Below are 20,276 nucleotides of genomic sequence, written 5' to 3'. Positions count from 1 at the left end.
CGAGCCAAGCCTGGCCTCCCCCACACCCCATCCCTGCCTCAAACCCAGCCTAGCATGTGGCTCTGCCGCTCCAGCAAGGCCACCAGATCTCACAAATGCCAGGGGAGAAGTTAATGTTGCCCTGGGCACAGAGCTGAGGTCACTAGCAGGCACAGTGACTCAGTCATGTGAGGAATGTATCAAATGAAGTTAATGGTATGCCCTTTTAAATGCGGCTGGGGAGACCATTCGAAGTCCCAGAGCCACAGTCTGTGGAGCATGCTGAAAAGTGCTTGACCACACAAAGCTCTGTAGCAGTGCAGCTAAAAAGCCTGCATTAAAAGAAAGCAATCAAGCCATAAACCACAAATCACATTTTCCTAATTGCTTTTCTTACATAGCCAATTGCTGTAGATGTCTCAGGAACATTATGCATTTGTGAACAAGAGATGAGTGTTTCAGATAATATCTCTCTTTAAATGAGGTGTACTGAAATGTGCTGTAAAGAAGGAGTCCCTGTGCCAGCAAAGGGCTCCTGGAATACACCAGGAGCTATTGCTGTTAATAACTAACCAAGAATCCCAAAGTTATGAAACACTGCCTGAGGTGAGGTAGATATAGGAGTTCACAGCTGCCTCTACCTATTTTGGCTAAAGTAATTTAACTTTTGTATCCTAAATCCATATGTTTGATGTAAATGAGGGGGGTGGGGAAGGAAAAGATGAATCAAATAACCTCCTTTGGCACTTGGTTATAGGAGTTAGGATTTTTAACTCTGGGCAATTTTTACAGATCAGAAACCTACTGAAGTGTACTATGACATTAAAGTTTGATTAGGGCTTGCTTGAGATGCATTGCCTAAATCCCACATTATGATCTGTTCTGTGAAGAGCAGTGCCCTGAGTTTGTGTAAGCAATAGCAATGGGGTTACACTACATGGCATTCTCTGTGCGAGCTCTTCCAGAACAGCAAGGTGTTTTATAAAAACAAGTGACATAGAAATGAACCACAAAGCGAATGTGGCACATTATCTCCTATGATTTTTAGCTCCAAGTCAGCTGCTGTTTTGAGCCTCTCTCTTTACTGTCCCATTCCTACTCTCCCAGCTCACATTTTTCACAAGATTAAGGAAACCTCATCATCACCTCAAAACCAATGTTGGACGGGCTTCCCCAGTTGCACAGTGGGGATGAGAGAGATGGTCACTTCTAGGTCATGCTAATAGATTATTTACAATTCTGAAACTTCTTCACTCAAGTACCACCAGGGATGCATACTTTCAAGGTTCTGTACTTTCCTTTCCTGAAAGTTCATGAAATGCACAGCTACAGAAAGCATAGTCATGTCATTCAGAGTTAGCTTTCCTGTAGCCGTAAGGGCCAGAATTTTTTTAAGTACCATTTAAGCGATGTTTGTTTGAATCTGCACAGAAGCAGCAGTGACTCAGCAGCATGAATTCTCCAAAGCCTTGTTATTTTGATTGGAATGGCAAATTTATATTAAGCACATAGGTTGACTTTTGGGAATGGATGCGGTGAGACAAACAGACAAGAGATTCAGACGTGTAGCTAAGGGACAGGGAAATGTGGAAAGAGAAGGAGCAGAAGAAACGGAATTGGAGGGACAGAAAAGGCTAGCAAGGGTTGTTGATCACGGTGGCTCAGAGCCTGGAAGTATGAATATTTAATGTCACTTGTGTCAGAATTGGGATACACTGTAATGTACATGTGTGGAGTATTTGCCACCAGGTGTGGGACCAAGCTTCAAACACCTGCTGCAAATTAGGAGCCAGGTCTTCCTCATTCCCAGTGAATGGATGCTCTAATCTTTCCATATAAAGTTGGCCAAGGAAGAACATCTTTCTCCACCTGTCCCAACTTTTGTGTGGAGCTTTATGTGGTAGGTCTATTGAGAAAATTGTGTCCAGAAACTTCAGTATGCCGAATATCTACCCTGTTAATCCCAATAATACATAGTTCCAAGCTACTCTGCATATTAATACTCCATACTTAGCCTCCATACAGATGATTTTAAATATGCACCCCACAGCAGAAGTGTAAAAGCTAGGGAACTGCACTGGGGGAAAATTAGGAACAGAGACAATCTTGGATGCTGCTGCTTCAAGCAGCAATTAGGCATCGATATCTTTTGTATACATAGACACAAGAGAATGCAGAAAGGTTATATTTTATCCTTGATTTCTTTGCCAGCCTCCTACTGCTAATGGAGTGCATCTTGCTGTGGGAAGCATCCATCCTAAATTTATACCCAGTGTATTTCTTGAGAATCATTTTTTGTTCCTCATACCCAAACTCAGATGGGCATTTGGCACAATGCAATGTATCTTTTCTGCTTGAAATATTATTCATGATTTATCATTTTTCCTGGAGCATCTGACATGAGAGGAACATTCTATGTGTTCCTTTCAAACTGCTCATCCCACTCACTGATGTTAGTTCTTGCTCCTGATCTCAGCCCAATAATCACACGCCTCCAGCAGCTATTTACGTTTTCCTTTTCCTCCTTTCCCCTCTTCTGTTTTTTTTTTTTTTTACTTTTAGAAAGGACTCTGGGAACTCTCCTTCTTTTTTCTTTTTGCCACAAGTTATACAACCCAGTGTATACCCAGCCTAAAACAAAAGGCGCAAGAAAATGTAACCTTATCCCACCAAAATTTCAATACACTTCAAAGACATATGTGGTCTGTTGCTGTTGTTCTAAAATTATTCTTCAAGTTTATTCACAGGAGTAACTTCTGTCCCACTTAGCCAAGCTTATGGTGCCACATCAATAAGAAGCTGGAGCCTTGCAGTGTAACAAACACGCAAATCTGCAACTTACAAACACAGAGCAGATAGTTTTTCACACACTATAGTAATATTCAGCTGTACAAAGCTATTTGCCAGAAGTCAAATCCATTCCAGGTCAGAAATGGAAGGTGGGTGTCCTGGCTTCCACTTTTATTGCGCTATGCACCAGATTTTATTGCTTCCCAAAAAGCAAAATGGCTCTAATGGAAGCAATTCTCTTGCATGTAGTTCTTCAGGGAGCCATGCAAGAGACACAGGAGAAACAACTTAGGAATATTATAGTTGTCATGAAATCCTTTTTTATCAGTTCCTAGGGAAGAATTTTCATACATGAGCGCCTTCAGTTCTGCATTTAGAATCCAAATCAGCACTGAAATATTTACATGCTTCTCTTTTACATGCTTGATAGCAGTGTCCAAAAGCAGGATTTCAGCATCCTAGTCAGGCAAGCACATATTAAACTGGGCTTAAAATTCTGTGACTTTCCTCTCTCCATGCAGCACAGAAAACTTGACTTCTGAACACAAGTACACTTCTAAAATTTTCCCACTTCACCATGTGTATTAAAATAGAAGACATACATATAGAAATAACTACTCAGTGGGTACTATGTAGCTTATTATGTGAATCTGCATACTCTCTGTAATTAAACCAAAATATTTAAAGCTCTGTCTTACCAAGGTCTGAGTGCTCTGAAACCATTTCAATGAGATTGCTGTTCTAAAGTTTGGCAGGTTAAGCTACTAATGGATTTTACTAACACTCACCTTTGCTGTCTGTGAAGTTCCGTATACTAAGAATGTCATTAAGGTCCTGATAGTGGTTCTGCTTAATGTATGTTGTTTTCTCAGGAGTGTCCTGAAGTTGCATTGTGACCTCTTCCAAGTCTTTGTCCAGCTGCAAAACAAAGAGAGTACAAATCCTTCAAAATTCAAGAGTCCTTGCTTCAGGTATGTGCACTGAGGCGTAGCTTTCTATAATTAGACTGGAAGGCAGGTGGTAATGCAATTACTACACTGTGGCAAATACAGTCTTCTCATAGCACTACTACACTACCTCTAAAAATAATGCTACAAGTAACAAATTTTGTTCAACTGTGATATTGCACACAGGGTATAGGAGAGAAATAAGCTTTAGTAGTTGACAGTAGAAGCAATTCAGGTGTACTGACAAATGAGAAAGATACGAGCATTAGAAAGCCCAGTCTGAAAACCTCTCAACTATTTATTATCTACATGTAAAATTGTGGCATACATAGCTGTAACCACTTCATCCATCAAATTATCGAACGCACAGCAGGATATAAGGGAACTATGGCACGTCCAGCCATGTGAGTGACTGCAGTCAACTCTACCAAGAATGCTTTACTTTTAGCACTGAGCAGAGCACAGAGTGCTCTCCTCAAGGGGTAACTTGTTCTACAAGTTGTCTATAGCCCCAATTGAAAATTACAGGAAACAAGCTTCATAACCCTCTTTGTGAACAGTTGTGCAGGATGTGGTGCCAGAGTATGTCCCACTCACTACCAGCTTAACCGAATTTTTAAAGTGCTGAATTAACTTTATGTTGCTCCTTATGGAACTGAGGCATAGCAACTCAAACTAGATGAGACAGAGATGTAGCTGCTTGCCATGGTAAGGCATGTTCCAAATCCCCTTGACAATGAAATGGATTTGGGCCTACTGGTTCTGGGAATTTAATCTATTTAAGCAAAGTCCAAAAGAAATAGGCAGGGCCCTGCGAGCACTAATGTGGCTGCTCTGACTAGCCTTACCTCTGCTCACCATCATGAACCTTGCGAAGCACAGGCTGAGATCTTGTGTTAGGAGGCTTAGTAGAAAAAACTACAGTAGAGTACAGGAACAGAGATAGCCAGCAGGGCCTTCATTAAAAATGTCAAGGCTCTCACATGAAAGGGCCAAAGCTGGCAAAGCTGAACTAAATTTCTTTAACAAGGTAGAGATAACTTTTACTTTTGGACTCTCTGGTAGCCTGAGTAAATACCTTTTAGTTACCTAGGCAATTGTCATTACTTAAGATCTGGACAAAGAAATAACTGTTGTAATAAAATACTTTTTCTTCAAGGTATAAGAATACAGACTGGACAAGAACAGGTTAATTTCTTTAAGATATGATCAGTGATGGTTATCTTGTCTCAAAAATTGTTCAAGACTGGTTTGTCATCGTTTCAGGTCTACTGAGCAAGGATGGACATAACTATAACTGTACCTGCTATAGCTCTGATGGAATTCATGTCCTCCAAATACTCAGCCTTTCCCTCAGTAGGTACTGAAGAAACTTCACCACCTTTGTGCCAAAAGGGTCAGCTCACACTTTCATAAAAGTCTTTTTCTACCTTAAGAAAATACGTAATTCTGTTTCATGGAAGATGTAAAAATCTGTCTAGCAAGTTTTGGAGCAAACTCTCAAAGAGGCTGAGAAATAACAGCAAAAGCAGTCTCAGAACTCAGCCATAAACAGGAACAAAGACAGCCCTTAAGAGCCCCTGGGGCTGCGGATCGCTCTTATGCTTGTTTGTAAAGGTTACACTTCTGGAGCTGTGGAGCTCAGCATGTCCATGTGAAACAAGAGGGCAATTGGCCTGTCACAAAATAATAGGGCAAGTTTCATTTTGCTAAGGCACATTTTCATTTTATCACACCTGCTACACATTTGCTGTACTAGTTAGCAAACCATATAAATTGTCTCTTTCCTATTATTACTATGGGGAAAGTTAACTTTTTTCTCTAAAAAGTAGTCAGCATTAAGGAGATTGCATAATTGCAACAAAAAACAATGAAAAATAAAGTGCCTAGGCAGTACATGCAGTAAAAAATACCTCTGTAATTTTCATTCTCAAGCGGTGATTCTCTGACTGCAATCCTTCTAGTCGAGATGTGCTGGCCTGATTGACGCTGGTGACTGATGTTGATGTTTTTGAATCTTCTTTCTTTTGATTTTGAGTGAACTGAAACCGTCTGTTCTGTGTGGCTGCATCTGGATTTGTTCGCAGTGTGATGAGCTGAAAGGTTGAAAAGCCTTAAGAAATCCTGTTTTATTTTTGCAGCTATTTATTTTGTATCTCAAAATACTGAAAGGCAAACCAAGAGCTCCTTTTTGACTTTCAAGTATAAAACTCTGGAAAGTGAGCTCTGCTTGCCATGTGCACTACTTGAGATGATTTCTGAATAACTTTATAGAATAGGTTGAATGAAAATGATTATGAGAAGGGAAGTGTTAAAAAAATTAGGAAAAAAACTCATTCAAAATATATTTATCTGTATTTTAAATATATTAAAATATATTTTAATATTCTATAAAATGTATTTTTCTCCTTCACTGACATGTTTATACTTTAAAAGAATATGTTCCTTCTTCAAGAAAAAAACAATCCACCAACCCCTTCCCTTCCCAAGTACAGTTCCATCTGAAATTTCTCCTTTCCTACTGTTACAAATAACACTCAAGCAGAGAGAGACATGAAGCAGGAGTATTAACAGAGAGAACTCATGGGAGATTGCACTCTGGAGATAACAGAAACTTAATTAGTTTTTAGTGACCCAAAATAAACCAAATCTGTTCAAACAAATTAAATAAGCCAGTTAAAAAAAAAAGTTAACCTTAAACATATTTAATTTAAGCAAATGTAAGTAAAATTTAACACTCGGTGACAATGTGAAAATATCACCTCGACATGAGGAGAGAAAGCTACTGCTGTTTGGCAAGGGGGAGAGAGATTCTCCGATTACTCTGGAGAATACAAAATTTATGTTACTTGCCAAGCAGCATACATATATATTTGTATACAGACAAAGCTGAAGGAGCTCCCTGCCCTGAGAGGATAGACATGGAATCATAAATCCAGAGGTGTTGAATTATCTGAAAAGAGAGAACGGGCAATCATTCTGTATGTACAGCTCACCCAGATTTTGTGGTATAACTGCATTTCGGAATTGATTCCTCTTGTTTTAAAGAGCATGGCATTGTTCTGCAGCTCTGGTGGCATGAAGTAAGGCCCTACCTTCTGATTGAGAGAGGTATGACTGCTTAGACTCTGAAGAATGTGGTCCCTGGCATGTATTTACAGACCAAGGCTGCAGATTGGGATGATGCTTGCAGATAATATACTTAATTTTTCAGGTGGTAAAGTAGATGGAGAAGGCTAAGGTGCTCTGTGTCTTCTTCACCTTAGTCTTTTCTGGTAAAACTTGCCCTCAGAAATTCCACACCTCTAAAGTAATTGAATACATCAAGTTCAGCCAGCCTGATAAATTGTATGCCTGAGGATTAAGGGAACTGGTCCATGCCATCATGAGGCCACTCTCAGTCTTTTGGAAGATGATGTTGATTTGGAGCAGTTTTTGAGGATTGGAAGAAAGGAAATGTCACAGCTGTGCTCAGGAGATGTGAGAGAAGAATTTGGGGAAATGCCTCCTTGCCACCTTCACCTGAAAGAAAATGCTGCCTGACCAACCTGACTTACAGCTTTCTTCAGTGAGATGTCTGGGCTGGTAGATGAGAGTAGAGAGTTATTTTTCTTGACTTAAGCAAAGATTTAACACTGTCTCCCAGAGCATCCTCATGGTTAAACTGACAAAATAGTGATTGGACAAGAGGCCACTGAAGTGGATTCAAATTAGGCTGAACTGACAGGCTTAGAGGATTGTGGTAGCCAGTCACTAGTGCTGTTCCTCAGTCTAGAAGGAAATGGGTCTGGGCCAACAAGAATCTCCTGAAGCTAGGCAAAGGGAAATACTAAGTCCTGCTCTTGAGGAGAAATAAACCCCAAGCACCTACCCAAACAGCATGAGGGGTGTTTGCCTGGAAAGTAGTTTTCCAGTAAAGGCAATGGGAATTGTGGTGGAACATAAGCCAACACTACCCTGGGCCAACGGAGGTGATCCTTCCTTTCTACTTGGCCTGGCAAGAGCACACCTGGGATGTTGTGTCCAAGTTTGGAGTCCCCAGAGCAAGAGAGAGATAGGTGTAGTAAAGAAAGCCCAGAGAAGGGCCACAAAGGTGCTGAAGATGATCACAGCCCTTAGGATAGAAGTAGAGACTGATTATTTAGCCTTGAGATGAAAGACATTGGGGGGTGACATTATTCATGTGTATCCAATATATGATGGAAGAGAGTAAGGAGGATGGAGCCAGACTCTTCTCAATGATGTCCAGTGAAAGGGAGGGGGACACAAGCTGAAAAACCAGAATTTTCACTTAAACATCAGAAAAACTTTTCCTATTGTGAGTGTGGTCAAATGCTGGTAGAGATACTCAGAGGAGTTGGGAAGTATTCCTCTGGAGATAACCAAGAGCCAACTGCTTAAGGCCCTGGGTATCTTGCTGTAGCTGAGCCTTCTCAGAAGGAAGTGTCTTCAGTCTCACAATTCCTTGTTTCAAATTAGGCTGGTTGTAATGACTGCTGTGTCTAAGTCCCAGACAAAAAAACTACATGAAAATGAAGTTAAAGGTGAAGAATGTTAATTACAAAGCTTCTGAAAGCAGCAGGCCGAAGTGTTAAAAGTTCTGCAATTTGATGTGGTCTAAGTTCAAACTGAATATAAGATAGAAGTACTGCCACTGAATCATCTTCACCTGGGATTTTACAGCTAAAGATTGCATGTTTTGAAACAGGGACATGCTGTAATGAATTCATTCACATGGTGTGGATTAGATTGAAAAGTCCATGAGAAATATTGTTGGCTCATGCGGTACAAAGAATGGGGTTAGATGAGCTTTTAAATTTTTTTTTTCTGACCATAAAGTCAGTGGAGCTTATATCTTGCTGTCTTACATCTGTGCAGTTTCAATTTTCACAAACGGTCAATGATGAGTATCCACAGAGCCAGTTCCAAATAGGCATCAAATGCTACCAACACAGAAGATGAATGTTTTAATCCCTAGAATTGGTTTTGCCTTGCTGCTCTGAAGGAAACTGGATAAGAATTAGTGTGTTAATGCCATTGCAGCCAGAAATGGTATGCAATTGCTGGGTGACTACAAGTGAGCCCAGTGTTCTGTCTCAAAATGGATGGAGTAGAAAAAATGAAAGGACATGGAAGCTTCATAAATATGGATAAGCTTGTGACAATTACTTCATGAAGAGACAATGCATATTAGGATTTCTTCTTTTAAAGAAGTGAAGAATATGCTGAAAAGTACTATAGATATCTTGGTCCTTAAAAAGGTAATTAGACATAGCTGTTAATTTCTAGCAGGAAAAATACGTATAATACATGTTTGAATTCTGCAGATAACTTCTACAAGATATGCTTGATTGTGGAAATCTACAATAGTTGTAACAATATTTGGAAAGTTTTTGATCAGCTAACAAGAATGTCTGCAGTTAATGCAGTATAACGATGCAGTATAATGCTATCAACATTTGTACCTTTAAACCGAAAGGGTAATGAACATTTTTTCCCCTGATCTGTCTCACTCTGCTATGGGATTTTCCTCATGTTTTTTTCTAGGCACTTGCTACTGAACAAAATAGCAGTGGACGAAATGGACATTTAACTGGAGAAGTATAGTAATTGCCGTGTTATAAGTAAATAAGATTAGTAGAGCTGACAAGAAGGAAGGGGAAAATATCATGTTTCATTCCCTAGTGTGTCTACATCGTTGAGTAGTTGCCTATTCAGATTCATAAAAAAGCTGTGGAGTAAAATTGAATTTCAGCACTGTTGACCCAGGAGACTGCTGAAGATTAGTTAAAAGGAATGCACTTTACTCGGTATAGCAGAGAAGTAGTGGCACTCACCTGGCTCAGAACCACATTACTGCTTGCATCTGTCTGGTCAGTTTAATAAATGAGAAAGTGCAGTCGTCCAGGTCTTCATTTTCATCCCCTGTGCCTGATGAGCAACAGGCTTTAGTATTCACCAACAATCCTCCTGTGTCACTAAGATTGTACTAATTTACGACATACTTGATTAAGGGGAGAGATTTGGTGCCTGTCTCACACTGACATCTTACCTACATGTACAAACTAGGTAGTGCTGGATATAATTGTCTGTGGGGTCCAGACAAGCTATTGTGCAACCTGTGCTGGAGCAGGCTGAGGGGAGAGTGCTTGCCAGCCATCCTGCTGTGACTGTGGCACAGCACGGCGAGAGGCGATGTAGGACAATATATATGAGTGCTAGAAGAACTCTCCAGCTGTGAAAGCACTCACATGGGCATTGGAAGTGCTGCATTCCAGCCCCTGCTTCAACATCTTTCTTTTGTACCTTATCCAGTGATGAATTTTATTGCTAAATAGCTAAGCATTTGGAAACCTGACACTATGTGAAAAGAATTTAAGTACTTCATGCTAGGAGGCTATGGTTCATGTTTGTATTTTGAGTAAAAAAGAACTGAGAGGAAAAATGAGGGTAGGGTAATTGGGGTTTAGAAGAAGATCAGAGGAAGGGGTTAAAAAAGGAATCAGAAAAGTCATTTCAGAGCCTGTGACAAGAGAAGAGAAGAGAAGGATGGGCAAAGGAGCATGAAAGCAAAGGGGCAAAGAGCATGGACAGCATTAATGATTCTCTTTGAAGAGAGTTCTGACATTCTGTAGAGGTATTTTTGGCACCAGAGTTTTAATATGCATTTTCATAGAGCTTACCCACTTAAATCTAGTGTGTTTCAAAGTACACTCTATTGCTGTGTTTGTGAATGTTCCCTCAATTTAGAACAAAGTTGTGATTCTTCCCTAAGATACAGAACAAAAATATGACTATACATGTCTGTATGGCTTTTTAATATTTGAGAAATGAATTGCAGAACTTGCAAAAACATCCTGTTTAGTCAGTCCTGGAGAACAAATTACTTTTCTTTTGTTTGCAGATCATAAATCAGCTTCTGTTGCTAGTCTGTGCCTCTAATTTCTTTCAGTGATTGCGCTTTGAGATAAGTTCATCAGCTTGTTTCTTTTGCACACACAGTTCTTGGCCCCCCAGTAGATGAGATGCCCCTAAGCACCAGAATCTACTGACTAAAATTTGCTCAATACATTGATTGAATATGGTCCAATAAAGAGCCACAAACTTCTTATAAATACTCACTTGAAAAATCTAAAAACAGATTTGAGAGGCAAAAAGACCTACATTTTGCCTTGCAAATGTTTCAGACATCCAACTGCATATGCATCTAATTTGGGGTAATAAGCTATGTTTACACAAGCCACTTAAAATGAACACAATTGAACATTTTACTTCAAAACATCAAATGCATTCCCTAGTACTTGAGGCTTTGCTAAAGTAAGTTTATGTAAAAATCAGTTTTCCCTTCATTCAAGATCTGTCTTATTCATGTCTAAAGCCTAACTCTACAAGGGAACTGATTAAGTTCCACCCTTCTGCAGGTAAGTATCTTCTCGATTCTTCCAACAAGGCACAATGAACCTGTCCTCAGAGCCCAAAAGAGCAAAAGGAAATGAAAGCACGTGCCTCCCAGTCTGTGCTTCACTTAGTCCTTTAATATACCCATTAACAAATATAACTTCAGTGTCAGCATTTGCAGCATACATACAGTTTTCCTCTGAGGTGCTGACAAAGCCTATTGTACCACCATAAACAAATACTTAGAGATTTAAACTCAATTTATCTCATATCATGCTAGTGAACTAAAAAAGATCTCACTATTTTGTAGGTATAGAAACAGAGATCTTGATTATCTTGCTTAGGGTATGTAAGAATCTTAGAATATCCTGGGAAGGGACCCATTGGGATCATTGAAGTCCAGCTCCTGGCCCTGCGCAGGAACACCCCAAGAGTCACACAGAATGCCTGAGAGCATTGTCCAAATGCTTCTTGAATTCTGTCAGGCTGGTGCTGTGACCACTTCCCTGGGTATCCCTTTCCAGTGCCCAACTACCCTCTGGGTGAAGAACCTTTTCCTAGTATCCAACCTAAAACTCCCCAGGGACAGCATTATGCCATTCCTTTGGTAGCTGTAAATGGTCACCAAAGAGAAGAGAGAAAAGACAAAATGTGGCAGAGTAGACAACAGGACCTGTTCCCCCTGAATCTCCACTTATATTCCCACTCTTTCCAAAAATTTCCTGAAAGCTGGAAAGAGAGACTATTCCATTGAAACTACAGAAAACAACTTTTGTTTCCCCAGTCACAATTTCAGTAAAAATATAGACATTAGAAGCTGATGTATTCACACTTTCTCCAAAATGTCACGAAGATTTGTTTCTCCTTCAGGGTCCGGAGACAAGAGTTTATAGATGGGCTTGGTCAAGAATTCATACATATCTCCTGAACTTGAAAAGGTAATAAACACCTACATATTACATCATAATTACAAAACAGCAGGAAAAAAAATCCATATTCATGCAAAACAAATTCACCTACCTTAGGTACAAACACAAGGCAGAGAGTAATGGTGCTGCAGAATATTATGACTAAAGCAACGATGCAGAACTGCACATTGGGTTGGTCCCGAGTAAGGAATGAAACAGCAGCACCAATAATGCACATGATCCCCACGTTGTACACACTCATTCCGATATACTTGCTGTCATTCAAAGCAAGAATGCTGACATTCCGTGTCTCCCAGGCGAGGAAACACCCGAATAACTGAAATGGTAAAAGAAGGAGAAAACATGATAATTATAAGAGGAATTGGCTGTCATCCAGAAAAAGCACTAGTTTAAAACAGATGTGTTTTCCAACTTGACAACTATGGGTTATATTACAATTCAGAGATATACACCTACCTTTTGCTTAATATCTAATTACCTGTGGGATTTGTTTTGCTCACTAGGACAGATTCCGACTCTAACAAGAAAAATGTGAAACTTAAAATTAGTCTGATTGAAACAAATTTCTCTAAATGGTATGGTTATCTTTATTTTATATTTTTAATAATTTTAAAGACAGTCCTTCTGTTTCTTTTCAAGGATTCCAGTAAAGATATAATGTGCATTGTTCTTTTAGCTATTTTTAGCAGCTGTTCTCAATATACTCTTATCAATCCAGCCATTCATTACATGATTATCACCTACATTAATAAGCAGCAGTGCCAAGATGTGTCCCATGAGAGATAAATATACAATGCAGAAAGTGTCACCCGAGTTGTTCAGATTACAATTATAATGTCTTTTATTATAGTGGGAGTTGGTAATGGCCTTTCAATTGCAGTTGTCTAATGATTTCTGGCATGAAACATTCTTGTGGCAATTTTTTGTTTGCTTTTTTCCTTCGGTGTATTTTTAAGCTTTAGCCCCTTTGTTATTTGCAAAATGCTTTTGCAATTCAGCAGGGGAAAGCCTTTAGTGGAAGGAAACCATCTCCATCCCTCGAAATTTAATTAGATTTTTCTGCAACGTGAACTGCTGCAAACAATTATTTTCTTCCTCTTGCATTCCTCAGAGAAGTCCTGGCAATGCAGTAAAACCCTAAACGAACTCAAGATGTTGTAAATAGGTAACCCAGCCTACAGTCTAGGCAAAGCCCCGTAGGATTGTATGGTGCCTTGGGAAGCATGACAGAGAGCAGATGGTATTGGATGAAAGGAAAAGACAGAGAGAAGAACTATCACTAAGGTCCAAGGCATGGTTTCTATGTTTTCTAGCTTTTTTTCTGATCACAGTGCAGGGACAGACAAGAAGGAGAAAGAGCAAAGGTGCATTCCCATTGACCTTAGTAGCCTTCCTCCCAGACTATCACATTTGTCCACTGCCATATCATGAAGATAATATTCTCTTTCATATAACTCCAATTTATGTGCAATCCAGGAAATTGGAGGTCAATGATGATGCCATTTGGGGGATTAATTGCAGTTGTCTAGTATAATTTACCTTCTATTTTTCTGGTTTTTTTTTTCCTATGGCAAATAACCTGGACTAGAAGAACAGTGCTGCCAGACAAACAAAAGAGAGCAGGCAAGTGACAGAGTGATGTTTGTTCTACAGACTTGGGTTTCAACTGTAGTAACACCTGGACACCAGTAACTGCAAATTTCCTTGATTATTTGCTTAGTTTTTATCTCAAATAACAATGGCAACAAAGCCAACCACTTGTGATTCAGCTATTTTGCACTCCCACAGGCACTTGCAGGCTGCAGCCACCTACCCACTCACCCAGGCACTTCCAATCAGGACTTGCTGCTGAACTGCCAGCCCTGCCCTCCCTGAGCTTGTCTGCTGGCTTATTTCATTCTCTTGCCTGCAGCACATGTCACCCTGCCACATGTTCATGGGCAGCGCTGGCTGGGAGGCTTTGGCAGATTAGGCATCTACTCTCAGCCCATGGAGTGTGGCAGGCTGCAGGGGCTGCGCAGTCCAGGCACGGGATGTGGAATCACTTGCTCACCCACTTTCCAGTGCTGCCATCACTGCTGCAATCCCTGTCAAGATACACTGACACAGGTGGCCCTTCCCAGCAACAGCAGCAGTAGTTGCCCTGGCAATCCTTACCCAAGTCCTTTTCAGCAACATTCCCACCTTATTTCTCTCCACACTACTTCAGGAGATGGTCCTCTCCTAGGGCACTCCATTGCCTCATTGTTGGAGTCCTGCCTCTTCAGTTTAACCCATCTCCTTTAGTAGGACTAGAGCCCACACCTCACTCTGGCCCATTGCCTCTTCTCCTCACCTTCCCAGCAGCCTAAGATTTGCAGGAAGAGCAGTAGTGGCTGCTGCAGGCAGAGCACAGCAAGGGGATGCTCTTAAGGGGTCTGTAGACAGCTACCTGGGTCAGCAAGGGGTCTTGGCCATTCAGGGAGGGCAGCCGAGGTGTGTGAGCCCATTATCAGGCTTTGTGCCAGAGCAACAGCTCATCCTCTGATACATTTTCAGAGCCCTTCTGCTAAACAAGGCAGTACCTCCAATGGGGAAGGGTGCAGGCAGCACTCCTTTGCTGTTGGGTCTGGCATGTGCACAGGCAGAGCAGGAATGTACAGACTCCCTTGCAGGCTCAGCAGAAGCAAATTGTCACTATATTCACCTGGATGTGTTGGGGGGACATACAGTGGTGGTACCTTTTTTTAGGGTACACACCTGTTCCTTCCAGACACCCCATCATCTCAGGGGTTGCCTGTTGTCCACTCCCTGCACTCTTGGTGCTGCACAGCTCAGTTCTGTTGGAAATTTACATTTTGCCAGCCCATGAACTGACAAACAGGCTGGTCTGGGCCTGTTTTGAGGGGTAGAAGGAATCCTTATCTGTATTTCTGCATCGCATTTTTAAAGGCATGAGACCCTGATTAACGATGGAGAAGATTTCTATCTTCTCCGACTATGGTTAATTATTAATGAGATTTTTAGGGCTGTAGGTCATCCCTCACTCTCGTCCACTTCCCCCAGTATGAACAGACTCCATTCCAAAAGCATTATTCTGGGAATACAGCCAACATACTTACATGAGCACTTATTACAAATAATGGGGATGAATTTATAGCTGAGGTGGTTATAAAATGATCTAAAATATCAATTATAATGGAAAAAAGATCGTTTGGAGTGTTGTGGTGGTTACGGTTTGGCCCATTCTCATTTATAATTGAGAACAGCATGGGAAACTGTTAAATATCTTTGAGATGAAAGGAAGATATGTACTTATTTATACGATAACTAAAGAAAGGGAGAGACTCTTGCAGCAAGTGGGTTTCCCCAGAATTAAGCACTGTAAATCTGAGAGCATTGTTTTTAATTTTTGTTAGCATTTGGGGTAAAATGCTTGCCTCAGGAAGAGAGATTTCCTTTTCTAGAAGTCACAGCTCATCTCTGAGACTCAAACATGGATAAAAGCTGAGAGTTTTCTGCATCCTGCTGCCAGTGCAGTGGTGATTGCAGAGGTGCTCCTTGTTTGCCTGGTACAGATGCCTGCAGGGCTCCATGGGGTTGGTAAGGTTTCTCCTCTGAGATAAAGACTTCCTGAGGGAACACGATGCTTTGGTTTCCCTCCATCTGCCCTTCTTATTTTCCTCCTTCCTGAGGCTCAAACAATATGCACACATGAAAGATTCAGTTTTATGACAGTAAAAATTCTGTAAATCCCTTGGTAAAATCCTGTAAAGTGGCTCAGTTGAGGAATGGGATGCAGATATTGCTAGTGAAGGGTCCCGATTTCTGTGATTCCTTGACAACTTTCGAATATGAAACTTGGGAGCTACAGTTAAAAACACAGACTCATAGTACCTAGTTCAGCTCCACTTTACTCCTGGTACCTAAACTTTAAACATTCATCTTCCCCAGATAAGAAAATTACATTTCAAATTATGCTTGGGGGCCCCTAATTCTGGAGACTGCTGTGGAATTTAAGGACTATTTGATATTTAAGACTGCCTGCCGGGATTTGCAATGCAGCTGTCTTTCCTCCTCCAGGGCTCAAGCTGGTAAAGGCTTCTCAGACTGTCTACCGGCTTGGGCCCCACACAGAATACAGCAGCAGCCATCTTCATTCAAGACATTGATGCTGGCGATGACCATTGTGTAGCTTCATGTTTGGAGGACACGGCACAATTCTAAGTTTTGCCTGAGATGTGCTCCCTAACTCCAGAGCACAGTCTGGCTCCAGAAGGAGCACCTGAACTTCTTTCAGAGCTGTCGAATTTTATGTAATGAGAAAGTGACTGTCTTAATTAATTGGGCACTTGCATGGGATGTTAGTTCTGATCTCTGCTGAGAATTTTGATTAACCAGTCTTTAGAGAAGGCATGCATGAATATGCATTGGGATGGAGGCAGGCAGCTCTTAGCAGTGCTAATGTGCTGGATTTGGAGAGGTGTAGGACACATCTGTCCCCACTGTTTTATACCAGCTCACTTAGGCAGCTCCTTGCTGGCAGTTACAATTCCCATCCCGAGGCTTCTGATGGACCCCACGCATCTCCAAATAACTCGGGGCTATATGTTCTCCTATAGGAAATAGTTGTATAAAATTTAAGGACACATCAGCCTACTAACAAGTCTAATGGACTAATTTTAGTCTTTTTTGGATCTCGACCAATGACACTGTGAATGCAGCTAGGAACTGCAGTATAGTTCCTACACTGTCAGTCATGAACGTAAAGCCTTCTTCAGTTTTGGTGGTCTAATAAATACACACATCTTCTTGATGTATAAAGTGCCATAAAATATTGGTTTGGATTTTCTCAGAAGATATGGGCAGCTGTACAGGCAGGGTTGGTTTGTTTTGCCTTTTGTTTGAGGGTAGGCAGCTTCCATTTGACACTGATTTAGAGTGTCTTTGCAACTGTTGGTATGGTAGGTTTAGGCTGTGTTGTCAGTGCACCCAAAAAGGCTGTGAGAAAACCACTGCATACATTTGGGAAAAACAGTATCTGAAGACAACAGGATTGTATCACTGTGATTAAAGATAGAATAGTGGTCACTAGGAGAAATCTGTATTATAATGTTAGAAGCATAACAGGTGTATGGAGAATATAATACTTGTGTTTTCAGAATTTTACAGGCAAACTTTAATTTTAAAGAAACTTATACTGACCAAATTTTGATAGCTGTTTGTAGCTGAAGTATTGGAAAACATTTAACACTTTTTTTTAAAACTCTACCAGCTAGTTAATTTTAAATCTTGTTCATGAGAATTACTGCTAAACACAGTAACAATTTCTTAGATCCACAACATAAATAGATACAACCAAGTGCCTAATTTGCTATTGGATTGCACAGACTGTCACATGACAGGAAGGAAATTATTTATTCACCTCCATGGTACTGCCTTTAAACCATTTTTTATATGTTTCCTTTCAAAGTCATGTCAGCTTAGGTTAGGAAAGAAAGATAAAGAAACTTAGGAAAGAAAGATAAAGAAACTTATACTGAAGATATCTGAGAAGAGCAAAGAAATACCAGAGGAAAAATCTCCAATCTTGTCAGAAGTCATGCTTGCCAATAACTAGGGAATATGGTTTTGGAAAGATTATATATTGGACCAGGCTGCAGCTTTGCAGCTAGTTGCTGTATTGTAGTAGCACTGACCCTACTCACTTGTGGATTGTAGCCCTGCTCTGCCATATAAAAAAATAAAATGAAGCCTTTTCTTTAAAGATTTAACATTGGGAGATTTTTGTTTGTTTTGGTTTTGTTTTTTTCTAGCTAGATTAGTGTGAGATTTCCCCTCCTGGCCACCTTAAACCAAGGCAGTTCTGGACTCTGGCCTGTAAAGACCTTTCAGCCTGGAGTACCTGTGAAGCTTGACTTGTGTGTTGTTTACTCAGGTTCATTCATTAAATCCAGATCATCACAGACATAGGCACATTTTTATTTCAGTGAAATGGCTGCAGATATTTTTCAATGAGGTTTCTCAGAACTTAAAAAAAAAAAAAAAAAGGGATTTTTGGTTTTCATGTTTTCACTGGAGAATTGTGCAGTAAAAATACTGAGCAGCTTTCAGGAAGATGCATATAAAAGTGACCTTTTTTTTTTTTAATTAGCAGTACAATAAGTAAGGTTAGAAAACTGAAAGACAAACTTTGCCCTTGTAGGTCTCTTACCTTCACAGTCAGTACAATCTGATGTTAAACCATTGCTCACTCCCCTGATCTGAGTCAGCTGTGTATTTAGTTCATTTTCACAGAGCTGCTCTGGAAGCTTAATATTTCTATTGAGCATTAGGACAAGAGCTAAATATTATTTTTAATTGCAAGATATGATATTCAGCTACTCAGCTGAAGGACTTTCTTCTTGGCAAAATCCTTTATTCCCAGTGCAGGACAGAAAGGCAGCGGTACAAAGCTACAAACACTAACAGGCATCAAGATTTCACTTTATACTCCAGCCTCCCAAATCAACAGGTCAATAAAATATTTTCCCCTCTTTCCATTGAGACTATATTTGACTTTTTTCCATGAAAATTCTGCTTAGTCATGAAACACATTCTAGTAACTAAGTTTAAACAAATACACAACGGGTCATTAGCAAATATCCATTTGGAATAGCGTTATATTGTCTCTGGCATAAGATTACCACAATCACAGCTCTGTAAAGAGGTGAAGCACCTCTGCTAAAAACCAGTGTGTGCTACAGTTTAAATCTATTTCTGCTGTGCAAAAATTGATGCCAAGAGACATGTAAGGGAATACTGCACTATTTGCAACATTTCAAAAATATATTTGAAGTTTCCTTATGGTCATATTAGGGAAAAATTTATCCAACAAAACCATATGGAAATGTGGTTTTGGATGCTAAAATACTGTCCATGTTTTATAAAAGATATAATAAATATCTGGTACCACTATAAACTACTTTCCCCCACTGCAAAACTTAACTACCTTCCTCTCTGATCACTGCAAGATGGGACAGATGGGTTGGTGCTAAACCCACCATATATATGAGTTGGAATCATGCAAGTTAATCGACAAAGAGGAAGTTCCTTCTTCTGAGTACTCTTTTTGATCATGAAGGGAATTAGGAAAGAATGCAAGTATATGTGTTAAAAATCAAAGGTATTATCAGAAAACAATTGGGAATTTTAACATAATCTGAAAACTATTCATTTTTTCTACACTTCAAATTGATTAATTTGATAAATGAATGAATTAATAATATGGTTGATATAGTCTCATAAGATAATTGGGAGGGACTTGAGGAAATCATGTAGTGCAACCTCCTGCTCAAAAAGCAGGCTCAGATGTGAGTTCAGTCCAGGCAGTTCATAATTTTATCCAGTCTGGTTTTGTAACCTTTTTAGGACAAAAGCTGGTCAGACTCTCTGGGTGACTGCTCCACTGCTTCCCTTTCCTCAGTGACAAAAAAAAAAAAAAAAAAAAATTCTTTACATCCTTCATTGAGTAAATATAAAATAATAGTAAAATAATAAAAGGAGTAGCACATCTTGCACACCACAGCTGTACGGTTCATATGCAGCTCCTGGGCTTGACACACACAGAGGGCTTAAGCACCTGAAGTAGCAGAGAGAAGCTACATCCAACATGCAGCAAGGACAGCCAGACCATCCCCCAGTACCATCTGTAGGTATCTAAATGCTGTCAGTGACCAAATTTTCTGCTGGATATTTGCTAACTGGTGACTGGTTGTCACACAACAAGCATCTGCTTCCCCTCCTGCCTGTAGGGGCAAGAGCACAAAGTCCTGACTGAAGAGTGGGCTTCTGGCCATGACTGGAACTCAAGCTCTAAACCATGGTACCTAACTCCTTTTTTGAAAATCTACTCCCAAGTGCATAAAAAAAATGGAAAAGTAATGTTTATGAATTAGCCAACAAAGCAAAAGAAACCATTGGAGAAGGGGGAAGGGGAAGCAACAGGGATATTTACAAACAGCAACTGAAAGATGTTTGGGTATGTGCTGTGAATGATCTGTCCTAAGCTTTACATGTGTAAAAAAGCTATTACCTTAAAAATTATTTTGGTTGTTGTGGAATGTAAAATAAACAGGCAGTAAAATGGCCAAAGACTAGACAGAATGTAACAAAAATTAAAAAGAGGAAATTCATAACAATGATTATGAATTAAAGATCTAAAATAGAGATAGAGAAAAGGTAAGTTAAATGTATGGTAGTAAATGAATGGCTA

At 40.0% G+C, this 20,276-nt stretch overlaps 1 protein-coding gene across 1 annotated transcript in view; it reads right to left on the bottom strand.

Moving 5' to 3' along the window:
* LOC103623563 (gamma-aminobutyric acid type B receptor subunit 2-like) overlaps positions 1–20,276 on the bottom strand; it is a 39,626-nt gene that overhangs the window by 14,438 nt on the left and 4,912 nt on the right. The window contains exons 2-4 of the mRNA XM_008642673.2: positions 12,135–12,359; positions 5,630–5,812; positions 3,558–3,687 (exon numbers count right to left, since the gene is read on the bottom strand). Coding sequence (XP_008640895.1) covers positions 3,558–3,687; positions 5,630–5,812; positions 12,135–12,359 — 538 coding nt within the window. The remainder of the gene's footprint in view (positions 1–3,557; positions 3,688–5,629; positions 5,813–12,134; positions 12,360–20,276) is intronic.

The sequence above is a fragment of the Corvus brachyrhynchos genome, unplaced genomic scaffold (genome assembly GCF_000691975.1).
Source record: "Corvus brachyrhynchos isolate BGI_N302 unplaced genomic scaffold, ASM69197v1 scaffold409, whole genome shotgun sequence".
Taxonomy (NCBI): Eukaryota; Metazoa; Chordata; class Aves; order Passeriformes; family Corvidae; genus Corvus; species Corvus brachyrhynchos.
Note: the sequence above shows the minus strand (reverse complement) of the source record. Positions and strands in the feature narration are given on the sequence as shown.